At 25.4% G+C, this 19,388-nt stretch overlaps 2 protein-coding genes across 2 annotated transcripts; one reads left to right on the top strand and one right to left on the bottom strand.

Moving 5' to 3' along the window:
- Positions 1–5,233: 5,233 nt before the first annotated feature.
- On the top strand, positions 5,234–7,034 carry OCT59_025884 (uncharacterized protein; the record flags this gene model as incomplete). The annotated part of the gene is made up of 8 exons (XM_066142791.1): positions 5,234–5,236; positions 5,335–5,341; positions 5,422–5,431; positions 5,585–5,801; positions 5,880–5,991; positions 6,436–6,729; positions 6,806–6,943; positions 7,024–7,034. 8 exons carry the CDS (start codon positions 5,234–5,236, stop codon positions 7,032–7,034), a joined length of 792 nt encoding a protein of 263 aa, XP_065992369.1.
- Positions 7,035–16,580: 9,546 nt separating this feature from the next.
- Positions 16,581–17,515, bottom strand: OCT59_025883 (uncharacterized protein; the record flags this gene model as incomplete). The annotated part of the gene is made up of 2 exons (XM_066142790.1): positions 16,581–16,754; positions 16,883–17,515. The coding sequence occupies 2 exons, from the start codon at positions 17,513–17,515 to the stop codon at positions 16,581–16,583; spliced, it is 807 nt and encodes a 268-aa protein (XP_065992368.1).
- Between the last annotated feature and the right edge of the window lie 1,873 nt (positions 17,516–19,388).

Genomic DNA, 19,388 nt, shown 5'->3' with positions numbered 1-19,388 from the left:
AATACCAATACTGTTGGTGTATTAATAGTTTCTAAATTATGTTCCTGAATTATATTTTGTAATTATTATTGTTTACAAGTTTTAATATTTAATATGTACTAAACAACAAGAAAAAATTAAATATAAATTAAATAAAAATTACTATTGATGCAGCTCAGGTACTTAAATGTTGAGGTATTAAAAGTAAATGAAGTGATCCAGTAACGTAACACGCTATCATGTTCATTACAATAATTTTTTGAGTTAACATGTCTCCTTTCATCAAAAAGACATTTCTTTTGAAATAGTATTTGATCTCTCCTTGATGATTGTTAGTAGCATCAGTAGTATTAGTTATATCATCCATTTTTCTGAAATAAAGTGATTATAAGCATAATTTATTACTATATATTTATAAATAATTAATATTATACCAAATACCTTCTTGTATAAATTTTAACATTCTCATTTTCATTTGTAGCGATCACCATCATCTCCTTATTACGTGAAATTGAGTTTTGATATCTGATAGTTGAATACCTAAACTCTTGTCATTCACCTGTTTATATGTAGTAATATAATCATCATATTCGATCCATTGTCCATTGATCTAATTTGCTGAATATAATAATATTCATTCAATTCTTTTAAAAAACTTCTAAGAATTGTTTTTTGAATCATGAGCTATTTTGCAGGACTGTTTGATTTACTACAAGTTTAAAAGAAATTTCTGATGATATATCATCCTTCTCGGAATTTTCATCTTCCTCACTAGATTCTGATCTTTTCCTTCACTATGTTCCTCATTTTCACTGAACCCGTCTCTCGTTACAACTAAATTTTCATTAATTTATTAACAATTATTTACTATTTAAACACTAATATTAGAGTAGTAATTTATTAGTTTGTAATTTAAATAGTTCAAATATGTTACTTAATTATAAATTTATATTCATGTTTAAAAAAAAATGCTTTTACTTGATAATTATTTTTAAATGAAATTTATTAATTATTTCAAAAATTAAAAATGCGTTTAAGAGATATATTTGCTTAAAGAATTTTATAAAATTGAAGTTACAATTAGTTACATGATTTTAATGCGCTCAATTCAACATCAAGGCTTATTGATACTTACAGTATTAGATTAGGACAATAAGATTTACGATATTAAACTATTAATGGAATAACTTCATAAGAATGCGTGAAAACTAACAAAACGAAAAAATAATTACGACTTTATCTATTGAATTTTTATTACAAATAAAAGGCCATTTTTAGGAGAGAATAAATTAAGTTCGAGATATTTGAAAACAAAATTTCACTGGTGAACGGCGAATGATATATTTTAATTTATACTACTTAATGTTAGGAAATATTGTTATTTTCTCTTCGTCCGTTCGTTTTAAAGTACTGTAGGATATTTATTGACTCGAAGAATAACACTCTAACTCGTTCTCCAACCCGAAAAGCATAGTGCAGCCGTGTCAGCCGGCGCACATGATATGTAGCCATGTAACATTTATCTAATTAAATGTGTGGAAGTTGAACATAGAAAATTATTTTGATTTTCACGTGCACTCACTAATAGAAATAGGAAATATGAAACGGGCTCATGTATAAATTCAATACAAACCTAATATGAATTCAGTACGGGACTTTTACTGGGAGTGAAAAATGTTCGGTAAGGTCGAAAATACATGTATTTTAATTTTTATGAATTTTAAGTAAATACCCATGACGCAATTGTCATTATTCATAACAGTACTAATTTTTGATCTTTAAACATAAATTAAATTTTTTTTATTTTAATATCTAACATTATGAAACTATTTATAATTTACAGTAATAAAATTACATTTTGAAAAAAAGAAAAAAAGATAATAACTATTGAAAGGAATTGTTAATTTTTATTTTTTCGCTGCTATAATTTATTTAAAAACAATATAATAAAAACAAAGGACCCCGAAATATATATGTAGAGGTCAGGTCCAGAAGTGGTCCAAAATACGCATTCTTTCAGGGCCGGAATTATGATAATTTCAGCCATTATCTAAATTAGGAAATATTATTTTGGCTGGGATTATCCATAAAAGGAATGATCTACATGATTTTTTTTGACTCATTATACGCAAACTATGACCTGACCCTTTTATGTATATTTCGGGGTCTTAAAAACAATACAATAAAAATAAGTAAGCTAACTAATTTTATATAAAAATGAATGATAATAATTTTATTACTTAATAATTACCTAAGCTGAAATGATTAACCAGTTACTGCGATTTTGTAATAATTGATCTACATTCCGGTTTGTTTGTCATATATGCAATGATGCAATGCTTGTACTTATGATTACACATAATGTATTTTGCATAAATATTATTACTATATTTACTCATACTAATAAAGATGTTTAAAAGGCATTTAATAATAAAAAAAAAAGAAAAAAGATATTTATCTTTTCCAATTGAGAATTTTGATATAGTAATGGACCAATGTATTGGTAAAGGTAAAGTTTATAACATGAATAATAATATAAATTAGAATTATTCAAAATTTTTAAATCAAACTTGCAATATAATAAACTAGTTTTGGGTGATACAAAAGAACCTGAAGGTAAATATTATGTACAAAACAAAGTTGAAATATTAAGTTTTTTTATTTATTAAAAAAATTTCATTGTAAATAATCAAATATAATTAAAATCAAATTTGCAATATAACAAAACTAGTTTCCAGTAATATAGAAGAGTTTGAAGAAAGTGACATTGGAGAATTTGAGGGAAGTGGCACTGAAGAATTTGAAAGTAGTAGTATTGAGGAATTTGAAGGAAGTGACACCAAGGAATCTAAAGGTAGCTGAAATATTAAGTTTTTATTTATAACAATTCAAATACTACAAATATAATTTAGACTAACTATTTTATATAAAAATTATATGATTAAATATTTAGCTCGTAAGTTAATATAATGAATTACTCATTATTATTTTTATTGTATTCCATATAACTAAATAATTTATTCAATAATTAATAATCTGTAGTTAGTAAGTTATTAGTTATTTAAATCTTTAGTCCTTTACTTTATTTATTTTTATACAACATTCAAATAACTAAATTCTTTGTTTAAATAACTATTTAATAATTAATTGTATTACAGATGGTAAGTTACAATATAAATATTATATTTATTTGTTTAATATTTTACATAATTCAACTAATTATATTCTTAATTTAAACAACTAGATTGTAAGTAATATATATAATTTACAGTAAATACTTTTATATTATCTTTATATCTAACTAATTAATAATTAATAATACTACAGGGTGTAAGTTATATGATATCTATATTTATATTATTTATATAATTTAAACTATCTAATTTCTTTATTTAAAAAATTATCAAATAATATAGGGAGTAAGTTATTTATTTAATTCTATTATTACTTATTGTTATAATATTTACATATAATTTAAACTATCTAATTTCTTTATTTATTTAATAGTTGGTAAGTTATTTATTTAATTCTATTATTACTTATATTATAATATTTACATATAATTTAAACTATCTAATTTCTTTATTTATTTAATAGATCGTAAGTTATTTATTTAATTCTATTATTATTACTTATTGTTATAATATTTACATATAATTTAAACTATCTAATTTCTTTATTTATTTAATAGATCGTAAGTTATTTATTTAATTCTATTATTACTTATTTTTATGATATTTACATATAATTTAAACTATCTAATTTCTTTATTTAAAAAATTATTAAATAATATAGGGTGTAAGTTATTTATTTAATTCTATTATTACTTATTGTTATAATATTTACATATAATTTATGCTATCTAATTTCTTTATTTTGTAGTTGGTAAGTCATAATTTATTTATTTAATTCTATTATTACTTATTATTATAATATTTACATATAATTTAAACTATCTAATTTTTTCTTTATTTAAAAAATTATTAAATAATATAGTGAGTAAGTTATTTATTTAATTCTATTATTACTTATTGTTATAATATTTACATATAATTTAAACTATCTAATTTCTTTATTTATTTAATAGATCGTAAGTTATTTATTTAATTCTATTATTACTTATTGTTATAATATTTACATATAATTTAAACTATCTAATTTCTTTATTTAAAAAATTATTAAATAATGTAGGGAGTAAGTTATTTATTTAATTCTATTATTACTTATTATTATAATATTTACATATAATTTAAATTATCTAATTTCTTTATTTATTTAATAGATGGTAAGTTAGTATTTATTTAATTCTATTATTACTTATTGTTATAATATTTACATATAATTTAAATTATCTAATTTTTTTATTTATTTAATAGATTGTAAGTTATTTATTTAATTCTATTATTACTTATTCTATTATTACTTATTGTTATATAATTTAAACTAACAAATTTCTTTATTTAAAAAATTATTAAATAATATAGGGAGTAAGTTATTTATTTAATTCTATTATTACCTGTTGTTATAATATTTACATATAATTTAAACTATCTAATTTTTATTTAATAGTTGGTAAGTTATTTATTTAATTCTATTATTATTACTTATATTATAATATTTACATATAATTTAAACTATCTAATTTCTTTATTTATTTAATAGATCGTAAGTTATTTATTTAATTCTATTATTATTACTTATTGTTATAATATTTACATATAATTTAAACTATCTAATTTCTTTATTTATTTAATAGATCGTAAGTTATTTATTTAATTCTATCATTACTTATTGTTGCAATATTTACATATAATTTAAACTATATAATTTCTTTATTTAAAAAATTATTAAATAATATAGGGTGTAAGTTATTTATTTAATTCTATTATTACTTATTGTTATAATATTTACATATAATTTATGCTATCTAATTTCTTTATTTTGTAGTTGGTAAGTCATAATTTATTTATTTAATTCTATTATTACTTATTATTATAATATTTACATATAATTTAAACTATCTAATTTTTCTTTATTTAAAAAATTATTAAATAATATAGTGAGTAAGTTATTTATTTAATTCTATTATTACTTATTGTTATAATATTTACATATAATTTAAACTATTTAATTTCTTTATATAAAAAATTATTTTAAAGATTGTAAGTTATTTAATTCTATTATTACTTGTTGTTATAATATTTACATATAATTTAAACTATCTAATTTCTTTATATAAAAAATTATTTTATAGATGGTAAGTTATTTATTTAATTCTATTGTTACTTATTGTTATAATATTTACATATAATTTAAACTATCTAATTTCTTTATTTAAAAATATTTATGATCTAGCTTGTAAGTATCTCTATTATTATATATTTTATATAATATCTATTTGTTAATTTAATTCTTTCATTTAAAAAATATCTATTACTTTAGTTGGTAAGTTGTAAATTATAGATTATTAGTATATGTATTTATCCAAAAACTTAAGACTTATATTAAATTAAATTCCTATTTAAATTTTAGAGTAAGCAATAATTTATTTTAGTGTAAATTATAATACAATCCATAATATAATTTTAATACTTTAAATTTATAGATTTGGGAAAAGTGGAAATGCAATTATAGATGATTTTATTCTTGAAAAAGAATTAATATGGATTCCTTATAACAAATTTAAAAATGTTGAATATCTTAATAAAGGAGGATTTGGTACTATATACAAAGCTACTTGGTTAAAGAATAATGGAGATGAAGAAGTAATTCTTAAATGTCTTAAGAATTTAGATGAAAATTTAAATGAATTTTTAAAAGAAGTATGATAGTATATTATTTTCTATTTTTAATTTAAATTAAAATTTATTTATATTTAATAATAATTATTATATTTATAGTGGGAATATCATATAAGTGTTTTAACTTCAAATGATATTATAAATGTTTATGGATTCACAGAAGATACAAATACTTCAAAATATATGGTAGTAATGTACTATGCAAATAAAGGTAATTTAAGAGAAAATCTAACAAGAATAGTCGAAAATAAATGGAATCAAAAATTATATATGTTGTACGAAATTATTTCTGGACTTAGTAGGATACATGGAAATAATCTTATTCATTGTGATTTTCATGATGGTAATATTTTAAATCATAATGATAAGAATAAGGATAAAATTTATATTTGTGATTTAGGATTATGTCAACCTGTAAAATCGTTTTTGAAAAAGTATGATATTTATGGTGTTATGCCATTTATGGCTCCTGAAGTTTTAAGAGGCAAATCTTATACTCCAGCTAGTGATATATATAGTTTTTCTATGATTATGTGGGAATTTACATCTGGGGTACCACCATTTAATAATAAAGCACATGATTTTCGACTTAGTTATAGTATTTGTAAAGGTGAACGCCCTAAAATTATTGAAAATACTCCACAATGCTATGTAGATTTAATGAAAAAATGTTGGAATGAAGATCCATTGAAAAGGCCATCTACCTCAGAAGTGAAAGGTATTATTAAGAATTGGATTATCCGTCCTGATGATAAAATTAATGAAGAATTAAAAAGCAACATTATGGAATTTATAAATGCACCAATTGTGCATAGCGATCTAGCTACTAAATCTCATCCTAAAGCATATCATACAAGTTGCTTACTTGATTTCACTAGTAAAAAATTGAATGAAATTCTTGAAAGTGAAAATTTGGATAATTATATAATTAATGATTTGAAGTTATTAGGTATGCAATATAGTGCATATGAAATTTAATCTTGCAAATTATTTATGTGAAAATAATTTATTTATTTGATTATTAGATATTAAAGCAGTTGAAAATACTAGTGAAAACTTGAATGAAATTCTTGAAAGCGAAGATTTACAAGCTAGTGTAGAAGTAAATGAACAGCTAAGTGAAGATTTGAATGATTATATAATTAAAGATTTGAAGTCATTAGGTATGCAATATAGTGCATATAAAATTTAATCTTGCAAATTATTTATACAAAATTAATTTTATTTTATTATATTAAAACAGATGAAAATTAATGATTTATAGTCTATTTAAAAGTGATATTTGGTATCATGCATTCAACAAAAATTGTTCTTTATTTTATTCTTTTTAGATTTATTTAAACACTAAGGCTAGAGTAGTAAAATGTTTTACAAGTTTCTTAGTTTGTAATTTAAATAATTCCTTTTTTTTTAGCTTATGTATTTATATTCACTTTTTTTATTATACTTAGAATTATTTAAACACTAGGACTAGGTAGTAAATATTTTACAAGTTTCTTAGTTTGTAATTTAAATAAATCTTTTTTTTATTTTAAAACTTTTCCAATTATGATAAATTATCAAAATAATAATTTAAGGCTATTGTTATACTGATTTCTGAAGGTCTGGGAGTAGTAACAGAAGGATAAACAATGATTTTATAACAATCGGTTAACAATCGACAATAAAGTGTAAGGAAATATATAAATAGTGTATATATAATAAATAAATAGACAATAATCGGTAAACAATATATATGTAAAATATCAGTAAATAATGTATATGAACTTGATGACAATTCGGTGGACGTTGATTCATGAATTATAATGATAAAATTAATAAACAGTGTTTTATGAAGAAATCAGAAATGATCAGCGGGTATCTTTATTAACGAACAAACAAATAAACAATATTACTGCCTCAATGTAATATTCCAACTATCCTATTTCTACAATTAATAAACAAAAGCCCAACTGCTTTTTTTATCCTTTGAAAACCACTGTTTATATATCATCCAATATCCGTGACAATTATTGTCATCTGGCCATTTTTGTCCTCCAGCCAATTTTGTTGATCAGCCAATTTTGTCCAATTAAGCCTCAACCGAGCCCTTCCAGCCTCCCTTTTCCTCGATAGAGATGTAAGGCTCAGTGATTAAACTCTTAAGTCAGTTATTTGCTCCATGCCATTTCTTGCCTGTCATATCACATTTATTGAGGATGATGAGTTTTTTGGCATGAACAGCTGCATTGAACCTTCCCATTAATCTTCAAGACGGGTAGTGGAGAGGAAGTTTTCATGACCAAGAATATGTTCTCTGATAAAATCGGTTAAGATATTCTTACTACATCTGGGGAACTGCGCATAATAATTGCTGTACCGGGTTTTTTGTCTGGATTTTGAACCAGAAATGTGAGCCAGTTGAGGATGTATGTGGTTAACTGCTTGTTCTCTGCACATCATACCTCATGAACATGTCGAATTAACTAGGTTCGGTTTGATGTGCTCAGCGGGTTGAACCCTGAAACCTAGGAAGAGATTGAAGAATTCAGGATTATACTTTGGTGCATTTGGGGATAAGGCATGAAATTAACATCTGTATAACAGATCTTTGTGACTGAGGCTTGGATAAGAAGGTCCTTTAACTTGGTGGATGTGGTCATACCATCATCTTCTCCTGCATCTGACCGAATACTTACCTTGTGCTTAGTAGAAATTCCCTTGAAATCTGCAGCAAACTCGAAGTATATGCTTCCATTATAAACCTTCTTTTTTCTGATCCACATGCTGGACTTCATGGTGATGAAAGCCACAGAAGCTGAGATTGCTCCCATTACCTCATCTTCTGATTCCTGTTTATAGTCCCACTAATTATATAAAATTAAACTATACACTTAAAAAAATAAACTATATTTTAAAATAAACTAAAAAAAATAAACTAAAAAATAAACTAAATTAAACAAAAATTTGTGCAACACTATTATTATTTGGTGACCCTGTCATCATGGCGACCCACCTCATATATGTGATTTTTAATTTTTCAGATACTTTATTTTTTCAATATGTATTTTTTTTAATTACTAGTATTCTTAATACTTTTTTTTACGTGTAAAAAATTGAGAAATTTTTAATAATAAACAAACAAATCAATGAATAAATAAATAAATAAGCAAACAATAAACAAATGAATAAATAAATGAATAAAAGCATGAATAAAACAAACAAAACTATTAAAATATAAAAAATGACCACAATTTATATACACTTTATTGAAAATTTTGTTATAATTGATGCTCATATATTGTATGAAATAACATATTGACTCATTTCACTAAGTAATGATTAGGTGATAAAATTAAGGGATATTATCAGGAAATATCTTACTAATATCATGTGATTCAATCGTTTTAGCTAAGAATATCATATGAAATAAAAAAATTTGTCTAGTTGTAAATAAAAGATTTGGCTTTGTGCTTGATGTTTTTGAAGGTAAGTAACAATATCAATTATTAAAATCAAATCTTCTAATTTCTAAATCAAAAAAAAATTTTCTTTGATAATCAAGTAAAATGCCAAACTGATGAGTTATTTAGTGAATATCTAATAGTTCTCCAATTTTTTTTAATTGTTTTTCTTTGAAATCCCATTCTTCGTATTTTCCATCATTCCAAACTGTTTCTAGCTGGTCTGAATGTTCCAATTTGACATTTTTCATATTAAATTATCAATATCATTATTTCCAGATATCTGATTTAAAAAATTTGTTTTTAAATAATTTTGAACACAAAATTCCTGAATTAAAAAGAATTTTATTCTTATCACTAAATTTATATCAATTCCATTCATTATAAGTAGTATATAAATCTCCATTTAATTGTTCTTGTGTTAGACCAAAATATTGGACAACTGTTGAACATTTGTTGCTTATATTTAGCCTATAAAATAATTTAGTTAATAAATAAAATAATTTTAAATATAATTCATGATCCGTCTCCGAACCAGTGAAAACTACTAATAAATTTCGGGGAACTGGTTTTACAAATTAATTATAACTTAAATGGCTTTTGAGCTGATTTTCCCAGAATTTTTTTTTTTAAGTGTTATATAATAATGTTCTGGGTATATTGAATGATAAATTTGCATCGTCAAATATTAATATCACAAGTTTGATCAACATATACTTGCCATTTAAGGCTACGTTATTATACAAATTGGCGATATTGCCTAAAAAGTAACCAGCCAAATTTGTATTACAACCCGGCTGAAAAATAGTTTAACCAATTGCTTAAAACCAAGGGAATCAGGATCCATCAAAAATTTTTACATTGAACGATTAGTTAAAAAATTTTTTCTTTAGCGACGCTGGATTCCGGCCTTTAAAAATGCCATAATTATTCAATACAAGAGGTGTGACAATCACAAAATTGATATTTTTTTATTAAAATGTTATTTATTTGCTGGTAAATAATTTATTTAAAGGTTATAAATAAGAAAAAACAAAAAAAAAAGTATTAAAATTATTTATTTCTATTAAACACAGGTCGTACTATATTTTGCTTATATTGAGTAGTGTATCTAGTAATTTTGGGGTTCGGTATATTTCACCGAAAATCATTTCACTGACAATCAACTTACCGACAGTCATTTCACCGAAAATCATTTCACCGACAGGGTTATTTCACTGAAAATCATATCACTGAAAATCATTTCACCGAATTTTAATCTTTTACCATAATTCGATAACTGATAACATAGCCACAATTATTAATTTAATATTCAATAGTTTTTTATTGTAAAAAAATGGGGAGTCTGGTTCGAGCAATAAGGATTAACAATGGTTAATCATGTTTATTTTTTTTTTTAGATATTTCGTTATTAACGTAATATTTTTTATATTTCATCCATAGGAGTCATTTTATACCTTTTATAGTAGATTACATTAAACCTTTTAACAATTTAGAATAGAGTGAACCACTCCACCTCTGACAGTATTTACAGGTGGCAACCATTAGGGTTGAAAGAAAAATACGGATTATTTACGTGATTGTTTTATGTATAGTAGTTTTTTACAAATCGTTGTCACAACCTACTACTAGATTATCCTGAACCTTTCTTGTTCTTGTCTATTCAGGCTTGGTCAGAGCTCTGAATAGTTTTTTTCTTTTTTCTTTTTTCTAGTAAGGGTCCGCTCCATATTGATTTGGACAAACTGAAGTTATTCGTTAGAATAGTGATGTGATTTTCATTGTAATTCTCCTTACTATCCATAAAATAAAATAAAATAAATAAATAAATTGTTTATAATGCTATTTTTTTTTGTATTTTTTACTGATATTTTAGTTGTCAGTAAAATGATCCTGTCGGTGAAATGATTTTGTCAGTGAAATGATCGTTGGTAAAACAACTGTAGGTGAAACGACCCTGTCGGTGAAATGACTGTCGGTAAGTTGATTGTCGGTGAGATGATTTTCGGTGAAATAAATGCATTCCGTAATTTTGCAGTTCTTCTAAACTACTTTTCTCTAATAATTTGTAAGTTCATTTCACATTTCCTGCGTGCTATATCTATTGCTCTTATCTGAATTTCCCACTAAATTAATTTGCAAAATAATTCCCCAAAATGTATTAGTAGATTTCACTGGTTTGGAGACGGATCACGAAATAAGTTCTCTAGGTATTTATGTCAGATAATAAACCTCTTCAAACCATCTTTGATTTGCACTTTCAACATTTTCTAATTTCCTTAAGTATTACATTATGTCTTCCATCCATTATATTCCATTAATCCAAACTCCTGTATAAATTTCAGAAAATCTACCTTTTGTCAAATATTTGTATATTTTCAAAATTATAATAAGGAATCCATTCAATTATTCCTTCTGGCTCAAATGTTTTCCAATTGACATTTTTGTATTAAATTATTAATATCATTATTTTTAGAAGTCCAATTTGAAAATTTTGTTTTTAAATAATCTCTAATATAAAAATTCATAATATAATATAGCTAAACATTCTTTATTACAATTTTCACAAAATTCTTTTTGTTTCCTGAATTAGTAATAACTTTATTTCGATCATAAATTTTATATAATTCTTTTATTGCTTCAGTTTTTTCAAATTATGTAAGAGATTTGTCAGCAAGGAGTATTTTCGAAATTCATGTTGTTTATGTATGTCATTATTAACATTATAATTTGCTATTACAAGTAATTTATTTAGTGCCGCATAAATTGCTTCTCTTTGAATAGAAGACATAATGCAACTTTTATATAGAAAATGTAAAGAAAAGTTGCCATTTAACGGAAATATGGAGGCTTGGACTGAAAATTAATTGTTACACAAGTTTAACACCCAAAAAAATAAAAACACAAGTTGATAATTATACTGCGCAATATGTTAAAAATTTTAAAATTGAAACGAATTATAAAAAACTCCAAATACTGTGAGTTAATGTAGGAGTAGTGCTCCTACCGGGTCGGATTCGGTCGGGTTTGGAGAATATATCCGACTCGACCCGGCAAAAATAGAAATGATCCGATTTTGACCTGACCCGAATATATTTAATTCGAATAACCCGGGTTAGACCCGAAATTTAGTAATTTTCAATATATATATTGGATAATATACTGTACACTTAGTAATATATCAGAAATATTTTTTTCAAATATAATTTTTTCATTAATGCAAGGCAATTGATCTACAAGATAATCATATAGGTCTCTCAACTTTTTATTATTAGAACTAATGCTAAGCACGAATTTAACGATATATATCTTCAATTCCTATTTTATATTTGAACTATAAAATCGAAATTGTATCACTTGCTTTAACAAAAATTTGACTATATTTTGTGTCTGCCAGGACTTAAAGCAGATACAATTAGAACATGCATGTGTTTAAAAACTACATCCTTTTGCAGCTATCAAATAGGTTCCACTGGAAAATACTCTTTCTACTGGGCTTTATTAATCATCAAAATCAACTTATTAGTTAATATAATGTTAATAATTAATAATAATAATTTATATACATACCTGTAATTGCAAGGTAGTCTCTAGCCATTTTCGCTAAGTGGGGATATACTACCTCATTTGTCTAACAATATCATATAAACGTAATCAATATTAACACGTAATCAATATGTGATCAGTGATTTTAATTATCATCCGGGTCTAATTCGGGTCAAAACCCGAGTCAAGGAAATGAATGACCCGACCCGACGGGTTGGGTCATGCGGGTCACGGGTTATTAAAATTGTTAATACCGACCCGATTTAAAATTCACTCGGGTTGAATTATCCGGGTTAGACCCGAATTTTGCGGAGCACTATGTAGGAGGAATATGTTTTAACTCGTGTCAGATATATTGGTAAAAGAAACTCTAATGATGAGATTTTAGTTCATGTAAATTAAATGGTTACGATTCTGGTAAAGTATATCATCAAGAAGTATTTGTATTATTATTTAATTTATGATCACATATTTTTGTTTCAACCAGTTATGAAAGTAAAAAAAAATAATGTTTATTCTCTAAATAAGTATAGTTTTCCACTCATTAAGAATAAAATCATGTTATCATTTCCAGTATTTTCCACTATGAAAAGACTTTAATAAAAATATATACATGTATCTCTCTTGTATAATATTTCTCACGCACTTATGTTAGCTAAAATTTGATATCAATGTATTAATATAAAAATATCGAATGATAAAGCGAGTTTAAAAAAACATTTTTTTGTACATGGAGCGATTGTTGATTGAAGTGTTATGAATAACTGTGTTACGATACTTAAATTTATCCCTTAAACGGTAAGACATTGCAGGCAAATTTTCCTGCAATTTACCGAAAATTCAGTTCTCATCTAGTTTTATGAAAAATGAAGTTATTCTAATAAAATTTTTTTTTTGCAAAGAGATTAAATCATAATTTATGTGGCAATAATCATTATTTATTAATTTCATATTATAAGATTGAAGATTAACTATTGGACAAAAGTTGTGTTTTTTAAAATGACAAAAAATTTGAAAAATTTTGCATTCAACTTTGACGATCTCATTGGGATTTGATTATGGCTATATTAAAGCTTAATAGAATATGTAGAATTTGCTATAGGGAACAACTTTTATTAATATGATTTATAATGTTTAGAAGTGACAATTTGACTTTACATAGAACCCTAAAAAAACATTATTTTTGTGAACTTGTAAAAAATGCATAAAGTTAAATTTTATCATCTCTATTTTGTTCATTAGAGTTTGAAGTTTCATAATAAATTAATAAAATATATTAAAATACTTTGTAATGAAGCAGAATGTTATGGTAAAGAAAATTAATTTATTATATAAAAATTCCGATGTTATTTTTTGAGGTTAATTTGCGTCTAATTTTGGTGATTAGCCACCATACCAAACTATACAATTGATGCTAAAAATGTAGATCAATATAGCTGCGGAATTATAGGATAATCCAAATCATATTGAGTTTGGATATAATTCATTTTAAAAAATTGCAGGCAAATTTGCCTGCATTACCGTTTAAGGGATAGTTTTTATTCACATATTTAATATAAAGTAGTTACAAAGTCTAATTTTTAAAAATAGTACAAAAATTTAAAAATTTTATTATAATTTTTGTATAATAAATTAAATTAATTAAAAATTATGCGGTTATAATTTAGGCGGCTGTTATTATACCTTCTTGTAGTAAACCATGTGATTAGACGATCTATGATCACGTTAATAATTTTACCGCGAATTTTATAGTGCACATTAAAGTATATATTTATTGTTATGAAAATAAACTAAATATTTATAATTTAATTGGAAATTGTGAGAATTATGTCCATACTGATGGTAAAGAGTACATTTCTCACCAACACGAATGAGCTCGTTTGTCATTTGACTTTCATTTTTCAATGAATGGCGTAATAAAATTAATGAACTGCTTAACGTGATTGTAGATCATGATTTATTACAGGGGAAGAGGATACGAATAACAAAAGTTGTGACTAGGGGTACGAATAATAGCTCCATAATTTATAGTATATTTAATCACCAGGTCATTTTGGCACAATAGCAAAGAATATTTTGCGAGTTTCTTACTAAAGAAAATTTATTAAGGCGTAGAAAGTTGGTAATAATAAAACAAATTATTTTGAATTAATTAATGTATTTAGTGTAATATAATTACGCCCACCATTTTGTGACAGATACTCAATTGAAATTAATATTTTAATACTTGAAAAAATCGACTATAAAAACAATAAGTTAAATTTATTATGAGCTGTATGTAGTATTTGCTAATCTTATTATAATAATACAATAAAAAACATGTTAAAAATAATCTTATATATAAATTACTAAATAAATTTTATGACTAAAAGAAATAGATTCAAGTGTACGTACAAATTATAATGATTTTAATTAATCAAAATAATAACCTATCGCTTCCTTTTCTTGATGGCACCCGATATTAATTGGTTAATTTGACTATGTTAAACGTTCAGAAAATAAATTAGATTTTTTTGCTAGAGTTTCTTCAGAGAAATATAATTTCAGTTAGTTCAATTCCGGAAAAAATTTCGTACAATGGACAAATTTTTATATATTCTATTAACTATTAGAATTTCGAACGTCAATTTTTATCACATTTAAATGTGAAATATTCATAACTTTGAAGGAGTTATTTCTACTACCAATAAAAAGATCTAATCAGATCCTATGTAGTGTACCTGCATTAAACACCACTGAAAGAGGTGCTATATATAACCAACAAGAGCGTCTTCATTCGTCTTCTATGGATTAGTACGTTATGACATTTATCCAGTAAATAACAAAACTCAAATAATAATTGTCATACGGATCCGTTATTATTGCATGATCATCCTGTAACAGAGCTAACTTAAAATTTAAATTCACGTGAGTTCTACAAAATCACAAATTGAAATAGAACTTAGTAGGATTTGAAGATATTATAAGTTCACGTACCCATTCAGCAGGAATCGAATAGTGAAATTTTAAAGTAGGCCACCATATCGAAAATGAATTATATGATTATTTCTGACTGGCCAATATATATTATCTTTTCTATATATATATTATTTTTTGTGTATAAATTATATGTATAATTATCTTACTACTGTACAAGTTATGCTACAACAAAAGTGTATAGTAATTTTGATGGACTTAGATTATACGTTAATATTTTCGGTAATATAAAATTAATTATTTTTAATAAATTCTAGCATCCAATTATCTGACTGATGTAATACCTTTTATATATATATATGTTTATGCGTTCAAAATAAGGGTTTAAAAATATGATTAGCAATTTATTTGGATGTACGTTAGTGATAGTATGCTTTTGGATGATAAATTTCTGACGATCATCTTCCAAATTTATTCACTTTTTCGCTTAATTTGTAGTTTGTCATACGATCTACATGCATTTTTTCATAATTTCGGAAATGCTCAATGTGAACTTTTTTGATTCAATTTTATATAGCTATATTTTTTTTTTTTTTTTTTTTTTCACTCGCGTAAACGCGAAACTTCTTTATTAAAAATGTAAAAAGCGCACTAGTTACAAAATTAACATCAAAGAATCACATTGAAGTAACCAATGTCAAGCACTGATTTAACCTCTCCATACCAGGCGCTTCGGCCTACCGCTCGGTCAACCCACAATCCCTTTAAATACTACACAACTACAAGAAAAAGAAAACTATCTATCTATAAATTATATTTAACTATTTAAAATATACAGTAACTATATTAAGTGAAACTACTTCTTTTTAACTAATCTACGTCTACCTCCTCTACCTCATCCGCGACTACCTGGTTTTCCTCCTCTTTTGTTATGCGCTTCTATACTTACCACCACTTGATCTTCTTCTTCTTCATCACTATCACTTTCTATTCCTTCTTCCTCTTTTACACGGTCACCTTGTGTCTTTCGTAGGCGTTTCCGTTCTTCTTGTGCTTTTTCTATGAGCTTCTGTACTTTTCACGGTCCGCACGTAGAGCCTCCATAACTTCTTGAGAATGAATCGGTTTTTTTATCTCTAGCCTCTTGCTACATGTTTCATTTATCGATTCATACTCATGTAATTCTAATGGTGATACCTGTTTAGTATTTTCGTTGGATTTTGCTAGCTTATCCAGCATTTTTTGATTTTCATTCACTTTATTATTAACTACTTCCAATTCTTTATTTAGCGTATCACGTTCCAACCTTACTTCGTCCATCTTCTTTTTTTTTTCTTTCAGATCTGTAACTAACGCGGCATACCCATTTCTACATCGGTCAATCCACTTTTCATCCTCTTTTTCATCATGTGACAACTCTTTGTTGATTTCTGCTCTCAAATCCAAAACTATATCTACAACTTTCTCTGGCGAGGCGTAGTCTTTTATTGATGTTGATGCGACATTTTGTGGAGATTCATCTAATAAATTCTTCCTATATTTATTTACTACATCAACCACCTCGTCTGTACTAATGTTATCTATAATTGTTGATTTGGCTATAGGTTGTATTTTCGTTGCAGGCGTTGCTTTTCCATTATATCTTGGCGTAGTGCTGACCAAATCACTACGTGAGTCCCTTTTTGAGATCTCTACCGGTTGATTGCCCAAACCCTTATCATGAATAATCCAAGTATCGACTGCTCCTTTGTCCAATGCCTTAGCTGCGTCCAACTGATTTTTATCTTTAAAGTATGCAAGGAATACTAAGTTTTTTCCAAAACGCGCCATTTTGCCATACTCAAAAGAGTAATTTTTCTAGCTACGTCTTGATAATAACTTGAACGAATTATTTTGTATGCCTTCCGCTTACATTTTTCTTTTATAGATTTGACTGTACTTTGTCCTGGAAACCAACGAACTTGCATCGTTGTTTGTTTCTTTTCACTATTTCCAAATAAAAGTTGTACCTTCCACGTTTCTCTAACAAACTCACTTTCGTATTCATCAAATAAACTAATTTCAGCTCTTACCGATTGGTATTTATAGTGCTTTTTAATCCTTATTCTGTGAACATTTCCTATATTTTTGATGGCTGAAATAACTTCACTTTCACTATACCGGTGTAAACGGTCGAATATCAAGCACGAAAAGATGATAAAATTCAACCACCAAATGTAATTATTAAATATTAAGAACGAACAAATTAATTATGGATTGGCGTAGATGGATAAATAATTAGCCGAAAAGGATAAACATTTAGGAAGAGTAATAGGAATCCCATAATTTTTACGAACTCAAATTTTTGGTGATATATAAACTAAGTGATATCTATAATGTTGATAAACATTTAGGAAGAGTAATGATCTACATGATGTAATATTTATTGAATGATTGACAAGGAACCAATAGGATAAATAGAGTCGATCAATTGCGGCTTAGCAATCTTTAACAATAAGAACGATAAGAAAGAATAATTATAAGCCACAAAAGATAGATTATAAGCAAAACACATAAAGCGAATTAAAAGAACATATAGAATAATGTCAGAAAGATTAAAGAACACAAAATAATGTAAAAGATAATATAAAAAGATAGTATAAAGATGGAACGTGAAAGATAATATATTAAAAAGAACATATATAAAAAGATAGCATATTAAAAGATAGCATATTAAAAGATAGCGTATTTAAAATATAGATAGTATATTAGAAAAATAGTTCAAAGATAATATGTAAAAAGAACATAAAAGATAGTATATAGACAGAATAGAGAGTAGCATAAAAATTGTATATATAGAGAGCGGAATTCAAAGTAATTCCACAGTTCTCATCCACAGAACTCAATAAAAATATAAGTTAAATTTAATTATTTGTTAATGAAGTATAATATTAATTAAAGGTAATAGGTTCGCCCTAAACTTTAATTAATGTTCGCTTAATTAATTTTAATTGAATAAAATGGAAATTTAAGATGAATTAAATATACACTTTTGGAAAGTAATAATTCGTAGTGAGAGCTATCGAAGTTTGTAATTAAAGGTAAAAGTGGATATAATTTGGGGAAAATTTAGAGAAGTAAAATTTATTTTATATCGTTTAATGTTTTATATTACTAACGCTATTTATGTCGTGAACCAAGAATGTTGTTGTACATTGTTCGTTAATTATATTGTTTGTTAATTATGTTGTTGATTAATCGCTTGTTCGTTTAATTGTTCGTTTGTTCGTTTGTTCGTTCGTTCGACCATGAGAATGCCCGTTCGATGTGGCAACTCTGTAAATTGATGACAGAGGGAATTGGGGGATCTCACCGGCTTGGTATATCGTAAAACATTATGTCACGTGATGTTGCACATACGCCCCTTGAATTTTGTACGATAGGCTGTTGATCGTCCGGTGCAGGTAGTGCAACTTCATCAGCAAGTTTGAAAAGCGTTGATTCACACCAGTATACGCGTTGATCAACACCAGCTAGTTGTTCAACATGATTAACAATATTAATCAACACCCATATATTGGAGTATATCAGCGCATAATGTTAATATACGCGTCGTTCAACTCTAATTTGTAGTGCAACACATTATGCATTGTTGTTCAACGCACTGTATATTAACGCATATATATGATTACATGTGTATATTTTAATTAAATTATATTTATTT

Source organism: Rhizophagus irregularis, chromosome 6, assembly GCF_026210795.1.
Source record: "Rhizophagus irregularis chromosome 6, complete sequence".
Lineage (NCBI taxonomy): Eukaryota > Fungi > Glomeromycota > Glomeromycetes > Glomerales > Glomeraceae > Rhizophagus > Rhizophagus irregularis.
Note: the sequence above shows the minus strand (reverse complement) of the source record. Positions and strands in the feature narration are given on the sequence as shown.